The sequence below is a fragment of the Schistocerca piceifrons genome, chromosome 7 (genome assembly GCF_021461385.2).
Source record: "Schistocerca piceifrons isolate TAMUIC-IGC-003096 chromosome 7, iqSchPice1.1, whole genome shotgun sequence".
NCBI classification, from domain to species: Eukaryota; Metazoa; Arthropoda; class Insecta; order Orthoptera; family Acrididae; genus Schistocerca; species Schistocerca piceifrons.
In genome coordinates this window covers 581165704-581177799 of record NC_060144.1, presented here as the reverse complement: position 1 = coordinate 581177799, position 12096 = coordinate 581165704, and the positions used below count along the sequence as shown (strand labels likewise).

Sequence of the window (12096 nt, the reverse complement as noted above, 5' to 3'; positions counted from 1 at the left end):
CGAAATGGTGCAATGTATGCTGCTTTCCTACGTAATGTTCTACCGATGTTGCTACAAGATGTTTCACTGCATGACAGAATGGCTATGTACTTCCAACATGATGGATGTCCGGCACATAGCTCGTGTGCAGTTGAAGAGGTATTTAACAGCATATTTCCTGACAGGTGGACTGGTCGTCGAAGCACCATACCATGGCCCGCACGTTCACCGAATCTGACGTCCTCGGATTTCTCCCTGTGGGGAAAGTTGAAGGATATTTGCTATCGTGATCCACCGAGGCAACGCCTGACATCATGCGTCAGCGCATTGTCAATGCATGTGCGAACATTACGGAAGGCGAACTACTCGCTGTTGAGAGGAATGTCGTTACATGTTTTGCCAAATGTATTGAGGTTGGCGGACATCATTTTGAACATTTATTGCATTAATGTGGTATTTACAGGTAATCACGCTGTAACAGCATGCGTTCTCGGAAATGATAAGTTCACAAAGGTACATGTATCACATTGGAACAACCGAAATAAAATGTTCAAACATACCTATGTTCTGTATTTAATTTATAAAACCTACCTGTAACCAATTGTTCGTCTGAAATTGTGAGCCATATTTTGTGACTATTACAGCGCCATCCACCACAAAGCGAAAAAAGTGGTTCAACTAAAACAATTATATTTCTTTACGTACTACATGGGTATGTAATAAAAAATGGGGGTCCCTATTTTTAAAAAACGCAGTTGATATCCGTTTGACCTATGGCAGCGCCATCTAGCGGGCCAACTATAGCGCCATCTGGTTTCCCCCTTCAAGCTAGACAAGTTTGGTTCTTTGTAGTTTTTTCGTTTGACGCTTATTTCTTAAGATGTTTGGCCCGGTCACGATCAATGGACCACCCTATATATATGGGTATAAATTACATATATTACAGCAATATAACGTGTAAAAATTTGTAGTAAATCGGTCAAAAACTTTCCGTGATTTTCGGTAGCAACGTTCCCCATTTATATATTACATTTTTATTTACATAATATATATATACATAAGTGCCAAATTGATTTTTTTTTGTTATGAAGACATCTGGCAGCAGAACTGTCAAACTGAACGCTATTTTTTTAAAAAAATTTCGATTTGATGCCAAAACTACCGATAGAATCCACAATTAAAGAACAGTACAAAAAAGTCAACCAAATTGGTCGAACCGTTCTCAAGCGATGATCTTCCACAATTGATTTTAATATTTCCAAAAAATGTTCTTTCATCCAAACATCGTTCTGACAATTACGAACACAACAAAGACAAAAGTCAACCAAATCCGTCGAGCCCTTCTTAATTGATGATATTTGATACATCCGGCAACTGATGTTAATATCTGACTTTTGCGTCGTATTTTCCAATAATTTTCTTTCATACAGATCTTTTTCATACAGTAACGAACACAGCGACAAAAAATCAACCAAATCGATCACGCCATTCCCAGGTGATAATCTTTCATACATGCAGCAAATGATTTTTATTTATATAGACACACGTCGCAGAAATCAAGTAAACTAGTGCTACAACCTAATACTCTCAGAGCTACGAAAGTTGAACATGGGCCGCGGTGGCCGGCTGGCCAGGCGTTTCGACAGGCGCGTCCGTCGTTAGGGCGAGGTACTCACCCCTGGGAGACCCACAGCCCCTCCAGCCTGGACGGCCAGTCCTCGGTCGCCTCGGCGCTGTCGTCGACGCCCGCGCACTCCCACGCACTCTCCGAGACGTCCCAGGGCTCAGCGCCGCCTGCACACACACGTACACATATGCAATAAAGAAACATCTCAGTAGACATCAATCGGGACGTTGTCCCAACACTGCTACAGCGGTAGAACAAAACAATAGGGACTATTCCTTTTTTTTACCATAACAAACTGTTTTCTGTTGCGTAAGAAATTCTGTAATTTTCACCACCCACTGCGTTCATCGATCATCATTAGGTAACATGTAGTTAGAGATGTTCACATCAGATTTGATACCATAGTTGGCGCTGATACCGGTACCTAAAATTACAGCGTGCTTCACAATTCATTTTACACATTTCTAGAGGTTGTAGAGCGGACTCAGTAGATCAAGTTTTACATAGTCCATGTCCGCGGATTTCACTCCTATCTGCTGTGATATCATAACAGCTGTTCGATATGACGACCACCAAGTTCGGTGTATACAATCTGCACAGCAAGTTCGCATAAACTCTGTCCAACTTGTGTGGTGTATGGTTAACCAGTTCTGCCACAACCATGATCCGTGCAACCAGATCTTCCTCCGACTGGACAGGGCTCTCGTTAAAAAGGCTCTCCCTGCAACCCCACAAGAAAAAGTCCAGGCGTAGGGTTAAATTTGGGGATCTCCGTAGCCAAGCATATGGTCCTCCCTGACCGATGCACCTCTCCCCGTAGACTATGTTCAAATGGTTTCTGATGCGAACTGCAAAATGTACAGCTGCGCCGTAATGCTGGGACCACAATTCGTGCTGAATGTCCAGTGGCTCATCTTCGAAACACTCCGGCAACACTTGTTGTATGAATGTCAAGTACCTGGTAATCGTTAGGTGGGGAGGAACGATGTACAGCCCAGTCACACGATCATTGCAGATATCTGCCCAGACATTGACTCCAAAGCTGATCTTCGTGTACACGAAATCTTCGTTTACACGAGCCTCTGGGGTTTTATTGATCCCAGATGTGGCTATTTCGAGCCTTCAAAACACCTTGCCTGCCTGTTTAAATGCGGTTCGTCGGTGAACAAAATTCGCCTCGGAAACTCAGGAAAATCCACTCATCGGTATAAAACTAAATGCAGAAACTGATACGTGGCACAAAATCCCGAGAGATCATGGCGTGTACCTTCTGAGCGTGATATGGGTGAAGTTACTCTTCATACACAACATGCCAGACAGATGAGTGAGACACAACCAAGTCATGTGCAATGGCTCGAGTACTCGTTGATGGGTTCTCTTCAACTTGATGAAGTACTTCTTCTTCCAGTACTACAGTCTGCCGCCTCCTTGAAGCACCACAGTTTGCTCTATCACTGCCGAATTTTCCACTGCCCCGCAGTTCTTCTACACTGGCAAACATGGGGTGGGATGGAGTAGACACGATTTGGAAAGTACTCGTGGTAAGACGTTGATCTCTCTTCCATTGCGGCGAGCTTCGCCGTAAATTAACAACATATCGGTGTACTCTGTGAACGTGTACTCAGGCATCCTATTAGTGCAGTACAAGTCACCGTAATATCAACTGATGCGTCACCAAGAAGCATGAAAAGAAGGCGGATGGAAACAAAGGAAATCGCGTAACATCACCTCATAGTACGATACTTGAATGTGGGTCGCCTAGCATAACAAGCGAACTAAAAAACATCTAGCTCGATTGAGTAGCTCTTGTTTCCCTTGTAACATGGAAACGAACCGTTTGCGGACGTGTGTTGCTATGTAAAACTTGATCTACTAAGTTCCCGCTACAGCCTCTAGAAGTGTGTAACACGAATTACGGAATACCCCGTATATGAGGCGACAGTGTGTCAAAGGAGGCAGGAATGATCTTATTTTATTATTTTACTAGCTCATAACGACATGATTATTAGAGTACATCACACTGATCAAATATTAAATGCAATTAATAGCCAAACATCACCCATTGGGATATTTTGTGATCTCTCAAAGGCTTTTAATTGTGTGAATCATGAAATTCTTGAAGATAAGCTTAATTATTGTGGTATGAGTGGGACAGTCCACAAATGGTTTAATTCATACTTAACTGGAAGATTGCAGAAGGTTGAAATTAACAGTACAGATAGTCTACAAAAACCAGCAGAGTCCTCTAACTGGGGAAGTATCAAGAATGGTGTCCCACAGGGTTCAGTTTTGGGTCCCTTATTGTTCTTAATATGTATTAACGACTTGCCACTCTATATTCATGAAGATGCAAAGTTAGTTCTTTTTTCTGATGATACAAGTATAGTAATCACACTCAAGAAGCAAGAATCAGCTGAGGAAATTGGAAATAATGTCTTTCAGAAAATTATGAAGTGGTTCTCTGCAAATGGACACTCACTAAATTTTGAGAAAACACAGTTTATACAATTCTGAACAGTAAATGGCATAACACCATTGATAAATATAGACTATAAACGGAAGTCTGTTGCTAAGGTAGAATACTCCAAATTTCTGGGTGTGTGCATTGATGAGAAATTGAATGGGAAGAAACACATCGATGATCTGCTGAAACGGTTAGGTTCAGCTTCTTATGCTATTAGGGTTATTGCAAATTTTGGTGATTAACGTACTTTGCCTATTTTCATTCACTGCTTTCATATGGCATCGTATTTTGGGGCAATTCGTCATTAAGAGAGAAAGTATTCATTGCAGAAAAGAGTGTAATCGGAATAGTAGTGGGAGCCCACCCAAGATCACCTTGCAGAGATTTATTTAAGGAACTCGTGATATTCACAGTGCCTTCGCAACACACATATTCACTTACGAAATTTGTCATTAATAACCCATCCCAATTCAAAAATAACAGCGAAGTGCATAGCTACAACACTAGAAAAAAGGATGATATTCCCTATTCTGGATTAAATCACACTTTGGCATAGAAAGGGGTGAATTATGTTGCCACAAAAATCTTTGGTCATTTGTCAAATGGTATTAAAAGTCTGACAGATAGCCAACCAACATTTAAAAGCAAATTAAAAGAATTTCTGAATGACAACTCCTTCTACTCAGTAGATGAATTCTTAGATATGAAGTAGTAACTGTACAAAAATTAATTAAATTAATTAATTTGTGTAAAGAAAACTTATGTTGAAGTGACACGTTCCACATCATTACGAAATGTCGTATCCATGATCTGTGGAACAAGGATTAATGTATGTATGTATGTATGTATGTATGTATGTACACCAAATAGCTGCTTATAACAAGTAACCTTTATTTACGACAGGCTGTTTCCGCTTCATTGCCATTTTCAAGCACCTACAACTACAATTTTGGTGAGAACAGATATGGATGCCAATGTCATCCATATTAAAGTAGCTTGTCTTGTACTCACGTCTAGACTGATGTGACGTCCAGATTGCGCATTTAGTGGACTGTTTCGTATCTGTCACTGCTTTAATAAGATCGTAAATGATGCCAAGGTGTTGAAAATAAATTGTTAATTACGACTTGTCAGCAGTTCGACAGTTCCACTCTTACGACGCTATACGTTTACAAGGATTGTGCAGATGGACAGCGATATTATTTTATTAACTAAAATTTGTTAAGATTATCTTTGGTTGTTGCATATGCTACTTCCGATTTGTCCATTTTCGTGATCTAAAAATTCACTAAAGTTTTTAAGGTAGTACTCGTGTCTAAATTCTGTATGTTCGTTTAATATTTTTTGTGGGTATTTTCTCGTGTACTTAAAAATTTCTAATTCCTCGAGAACGTTCAGTGCAAAATCTTTTGGTATTCTGTGCAGAATCTGTAGTACATTTTCGATCGTATAACCAGCGCGATTTTGATTTTTCAAGTTAAAAAGAAGCTCGACTGATTATATTCGCTCTGTCTAATGTGTTCTTCACATCTCACGTTAAAATTTATACCTGTTCGGTGATTAAGCCGAAACAGTCTGTCGTAAGTAAAGTTTTCTACACTCTGCTCATCATAAGAATAAACCTGATGTAAACATTACGCCATGTATTCTTCCGCGTTTGCTTGAATTTCATGGGATTTCGCTTCACACGGAGCAAAAGTCAAGCTGTGACCAGTACAGTCAAGTACGATCCTAAGAATACTTTGTATGCTGTGTTACACGCACATAGACTGAGCGATAATGTGGGACAACAGATTTACCGGTGCATTACTCATGGACAGCACTGGCCAGCCAGCGGTCCAACTAACCTGCAATGATGTGAGCAATTGCAGTTGAGATGTGAAAAGAGACGAGTAAAAAAACAATATAGCTTCGAAGAATGAAATAATATTAGGCAAAACTCCAGCACTGCCGCGCGCTTCTTAGTTGACCAGACGGAAACCATAAAATACTCTCGTTTCCATCTGACGTAGTATTCTAATTACAAACAAGAGTGATGGAAATTCCTAACTTAAACACAGGATAATTTTTCTGGGCGAGCTATGTGTGTTACAAAAGCATACTGTGGGATTTCACCGTACTGTTGAATACTGAAGCCACCCAAGGTATTAATTACCGTGAGTCGTCTGGTAACCTCCTAGCTCCTTTCTTTTCCGAATCCGAGAAATATATTTCAGTTCTGGAACCGTCATCTGCTACGTCGATAACGAGTCGATCAACAACAAAATCCACGAAGCCAATCAGGCGCCGCATTTTCGCCTTTTGTTTTATGACGTGCCGTTCTGTTCCGCCAGCTTCGGCAGTGACGTATGAAAAAGCTGCGTGCGTTAGTTCCAGTACGCCTGGCAGGCCAAACGCCTTAAATTGATTCCAGATCAGTTCTTTTGGGTTCATATCGTAATGGTACAATGGAAATGCTGTGAAAATGGTTATTTTTCGTGTTCTACGACACTTCCAAACATCTGTGGTATAAAAAAATGGACATGGAACAAATAAAGAGTATTTGGTTTTCCATATTTGCCTTAAAAATTAAATTATTATGCTTTCTTAATTTAAGCAACGTTTATTAACAGACTTTCATAAAGTATTCATAATTAAGAATTTATATTTGAAATGAAAACGGGATTTTAGCGTGCAATATGTAATTAGAAACAAGAAAACGTGCATATTCATGAAAATGATGATGAATTTTACAATTACGAGATGTAGGTATTTCAAATTGAACGCGAGCCGTGAACTGCAATAAATTATCAACATATCGCGCTTCTGACTCCGCTATGCAATCAGTTGTTTCTTGTATATACACTGTATGCAGTACAATGTCTCGAAGAACTGTCAAGCCGATTATCTCTGTAAGGTTTTACAAAGCATTAAGAGCTACCTATTTTTCGGCACTTTTTAATCGTGTTCCACACGCGTGTTTCACCACGGAATATGAGGCAGCCTCAACCATTTTCATGCTGCTTGTGAACAGAGAGACAATCGGAGCACAACAGTGCAGAGGCTCTGACTGTACACATTTTTTGAAATAAAAACTACATAGCTAAAGCATGATTTAGCAAAACGTTGATGGCTGTTAACAGATTTGAATATGTTAAAGTTTCATTTAACGTAACTTAGCACTACTATATCTAATACATAAGTACGACCTACTTTCAAGAGTGTAATGAACGTGTGCTACGGCTTCTGACCAATCATCGCCTTTGTAGTAGTAGTAGTAGTAGTAGTAGTTTGTTTACATCAGGTTTATTCTTATCATGAACGGAGTATAGAAGCAGCTATTTGCTGTATGTACTCTAATTATCATGTCGTTTTCAGACATATATTACGCTGCTGGCCCTAAAGAAGAAAAATTATTTTACTAACAACACATCCTAGGACACGCTTCTTTATTCAGCTTTAACTACTGTACCATTATACCGGATGATCAAGAAGTCAGTATAAATTTGAAAACTGAATAAATCACGGAATAATGTAGATAGAGAGGTACAAATTGACACACATGCTTGGAATGACATGAGGTTTTATTAGAACCAAAAAAAATACAAAAGTTCAAAAAATTTCCGACAGATGGCGCTTCATCTGATTAGAATAGCAATAATTAGCATAACAAAGTAAGAGAAAGCAAAGATGATGTTCTTTACAGGAAATCCTCAATATGTCCACCATCATTCCTCAACAATAGCTGTAGTCCAGGAATGATGTTGTGAACAGCACTGTAAAGCATGTCCGGAGTTGTGGTAGGCATTGGCGTCGATGTTGTCTTTCAGCATCCCTAGAGATGTCGGTCGATCATGATACACTTGCGACTTCAGGTAACCCCAAAGCCAATAATCGCACGGACTGAGGTCTGGGGACCAGGGAAGCCAAGCGTGACGAAAGTGACGGCTGAGCACACGATCACCACCAAACGACACGCGCAAGAGATCTTTCACTCGTCTAGCAATACTTTGTTTGTTTCGTTTTTTATTTTTCGTTCTAATAAAACCCTATGTCATTCCAAGCATGTGTGTCAATTTTTACCTCTCTGTCTACATTATTCCGTGGTTTATTAAGTTTTTCAAATTCATACTAACTTTTTCATCACCCGGTATATATACATGCCGCCTCTCGCATCCCAGTCTCCATCGTTCACGGTCATTCCAGTCTCCTTCATTAAGACCTTGCGCCGCCATTGCTTCGTTGACGTATTTCCAGCATCTCGCAGGTCTACCGCGCTTTATCCATTGCCATACACGTTTTGGCCACCTTGTGTCTGGAATACGCTGTAAGTGACCATTCCAGAGTAGGCGCTTCCTTTCTGTGTAGTCTAGGATTGTGCTTTCGACATTCATATCCTCTCTGATCCTACCGTTTCTAATATGATCAAGCCTGGAATATCCACAACCCCATCTCCAGAAATCCATCTCGACAGCCAGCAGGCGATCTTTCTGCCTCTGAATTAGTTCCCACAACCCTATATTAGATCTAAAATTAAAATACAGCTCGTGTCAAGTGCACCATCTGACGCAGGAGGCGGCATTCGTCCTCCCGCATTGTAGTTTCAGATCGGATGCTAACGTTATTTGACCGAAATCGGAAATTGCGGTTACATAAAAAAACATTGCATAGGCCTAACATAATTTTGCCAAATAAAGAGACGACTGCAGACCTTCGCAGTTCACGAATTACTGACGGTGTGCAGCAGACACCAGCCACAGACTGGCTTTAGGTTACTTTATTCCGAAAGTACTTTTAATATCCCCGCAAGCGCACCTCGATATGGACGTAGATGAGCTGGCATGGGTATCACGGGAGAGGAGTATGGATTGCTATCACGGAGAACACGCACGATGCGTTTGTTGTATGGACAAACCCGCTGACCCAGGCGTTTACTTGGCGGCAGTTGGCCAGACCAGCTCAGTTCTTACGCTCCACTCAGCAAACTCGGACCTGGCTTTCGCTCACGTTATACTCTTGTGTCCGCGAATAGCTCGGTCGTTCGCACTGGTCGAGTTTATGTGAAAGCGTGTTTCTCTGTTACCTTTTCACGAATAAACTGGTGAACCGATTTTGATGAAATTTGTTATGGAGATAGCTTCAATGCTGAGGAAGAACGCAGGCTGGTTTAGAATGGGTGTAGTGTAAGATACTTTTTGATCTGAAGAATATACTGGAATTAGGGAAATATATTACCCTCTGACAAAGCTATTTACTCTATTACTTTTAAAGTTTATCAGATTTGCGAAAATATTTTTAATGGTTGATATGTTCTGCATAATACCATTCAACGTAATGAATACAATGCCTATACGCCTCGAGTGTTCGGTCCATACTAATATTACGAATGTGAAAGTAATGACTGTTGCTATTACATTTTCGTGGCTATAGTCGTACTGCTGAACCGATTTCAATGAAATTTCGTATGGAGATAGCTTGAACCCTGATGTAGAACACAGGCTACTTTATAAGGTAAAAGAAAAATGGACCCCAACTCAGTGAAGCAGGGAATGGAACATCTTTTTTTTTTTTTACATCACTCAATACAAGCCACATTCAAAATTTATTAGATTTGTTGTACGATGTACACATTGTAAAATGTGTAACTATTTTAATAGCTCGATTCATAGATGCACTGCCGGCCGGAGTGGCCGTGCGGTTCTAGGCGCTACAGTCTGGAGCCGAGCGACCGCTACGGTCGCAGGTTCGAATCCTGTCTCGGACATGGATGTGTGTGTCGTCCTTAGGTTAGTTAGGTTTCAGTAGTTCTAAGTTCTAGGGGACTGATGACCTCAGAAGTTAAGTCGGATAGTGCTCAGAGCCATTTGAACCATTTTGAACCATAGATGCACACTTCCGCCCACGCCCCTCCAAATGCGCTGCTCGGCAGGAAACTGTGCGTGCCGCCTCATAGTGCATTGCGGCAATTCAACGGAAACCACGAGCTATGCCTACCCGAACAGACAGACATGAGAGGGCAGCTGCCATTATTACATCTACAATAGCATTCTTACCCCCACTCATCATAATAAAATTACTGACCTGTCAGCAGGGCATCAGGTAACAGCTTGTATAGTTATATATGTGCCGACAGTGACACATGGGTGGCATAGTCATGCACGTATAGGCATAAAAGTGGCGACATACGATGTTCTTAAGTGTTGACACTTTCTTTCCTTTTTTTTTTTACAGTGTTACTTTGTGGCCACCATGGATTCGGCATTCATGCAGTGCTGGCAGAAGCACTCTACTGGTCATTAAAATTGCTACACCAAGAAGAAATGCAGATGATAAACGGGTATTCATTGGACAAATATATTATACTAGAACTGACATTTTCATGCAATTTGGGTGCATAGATCTTGAGAAATCAGTACTCAGAACAACGACCTGTGGCCGTAATAACGATAAGCCTGGGCATTGCGATACGTCTGGGCATTGCGTCAAACAGAGTTTGTATGGCGTGTACAGGTACAGCTGCCCATGCAGCTTCAACACGATACCACAGTTCATCAAGAGTAGTGACTGCCGTATTGTGACGAGCCAGCTGCTCGGACACCATTGACCAGACGTTTCCAGTTGGTGAGAGATCTGGAGAATGTTCTGGCCAGGGCAGCAGTCGAAATGACGTTTTGTCATTCGCGCACTTGTTGTCTTGCAAACGTCCCCATCTGTTGACTCAGGGATCGAGACGTGGCTGCACGATCCGTTACAGCCACGCGGATAAGATGCCTGTCATCTCGACTGCTAGTGATACGAGGCCGTTGGGATCCAGCACGGCGTTCCATATTACCCTCCTGAACCCACCGAATCCATATTCTGCTAACAGTCATTGGATCTCGACCAACGCGAGCAGCAATGTCGCGATACAATAAACCGCAACTGCGATAGGCTACAATCCGACCTTTATCAAAGTCGGAGACGTGATGGTACGCATTTCTCCTCCTTACACGAGGCATCACAACAACGTTTCACCAGGCAACGCTAGTCAACTGCTGTTTGTGTATGAGAAATCGGTTGGAAACTTTCCTCATGTCAGCACGTTGTAGGTGTCGCCACCGGCGCCAACCTGGTGTGAATGCTCTGAAAAACTAATCATTTGCATATCACGGCATCTCCTTCCTGTCGGTTAAATATTCGTGTCTGTAGCAGTTCATCTTCGTGGTGTAGCAATTCCAATGGCCAGTAGTGTAGAACAGAATGCACAGCTCTGAGAGTTTGCTCACTAAATGGTCACAAATGTACGTTGCAGCAGAAGTAGCCCTGCTAGCCGACACGGGTGAGGCGCCTGCCGCCGGTACGTCGGCGGCTGTTTAGCAGTGGGACGGGGCAGCCCCTCTGCCCGCCGGTCCACTGCGTCGTTCGCGCGCCGGGCCGCGCCTGCGGCCGGCCGCCGCTCGCTATGAATAGCGCGGGTTTCGCGCTGTCGCGCCCTCTGCTCGCTGCACGGCGCGCGCGGGACAGAATGCGGCGCCGCTAAGTTTAGGCGGCGCCGCTGCGGCAGTCACGTTGCGTCGCCAGCAGCCCGCTTCCTGCGGAAACACTTGCGCTCTGCAGGCGGCAGTGGCTCTGCCTCCGTCCCGTGCGATGCAGCCGCAGCTTTCTCGGGTACAAACTGCCTTGTGATACCAGCAAGTGACTGCACGGTAGCCATTACTAGAAGCTTCGAGTACTCTACTTTGCTGTGCGTTGTCCGTTGCTTTAAACACGACTGGCCATTAAAATTGCTACACCACGAAGATGACGTGCTACAGACGAGAAATCTAACCGACAGGAAGAAGATACTGTGATACACAAATCACTAGCTTTTCAGAGCATTCACACAAGGTTGGAGCCGGTGGCGACACCTACAACGTGCTGACATGAGGAAAGTTTCCGACCGATTTCTCACACACAAACAGCAGTTGACCGGCGTTGCCTGGTGAAACGTTGTTGCGATGCCACGTGTAAGGAGGAGAAACACGTACCATCACGTTTCCAACTTTCATAAAAGACGGATTCTAGCCTA

At 42.5% G+C, this 12096-nt stretch overlaps 1 protein-coding gene across 1 annotated transcript in view; it reads right to left on the bottom strand.

Annotated features, from left to right (window-relative positions):
- LOC124709095 overlaps window positions 1-11742 on the bottom strand; it is a 277059-nt gene extending 265317 nt beyond the window's left edge. The window contains exons 1-2 of the mRNA XM_047240743.1: window positions 11637-11742; window positions 1656-1773 (exon numbers count right to left, since the gene is read on the bottom strand). Of these exons, the coding sequence (XP_047096699.1) occupies window positions 1656-1773; window positions 11637-11742 (224 nt within the window). The remainder of the gene's footprint in view (window positions 1-1655; window positions 1774-11636) is intronic.
- Between the last annotated feature and the right edge of the window lie 354 nt (window positions 11743-12096).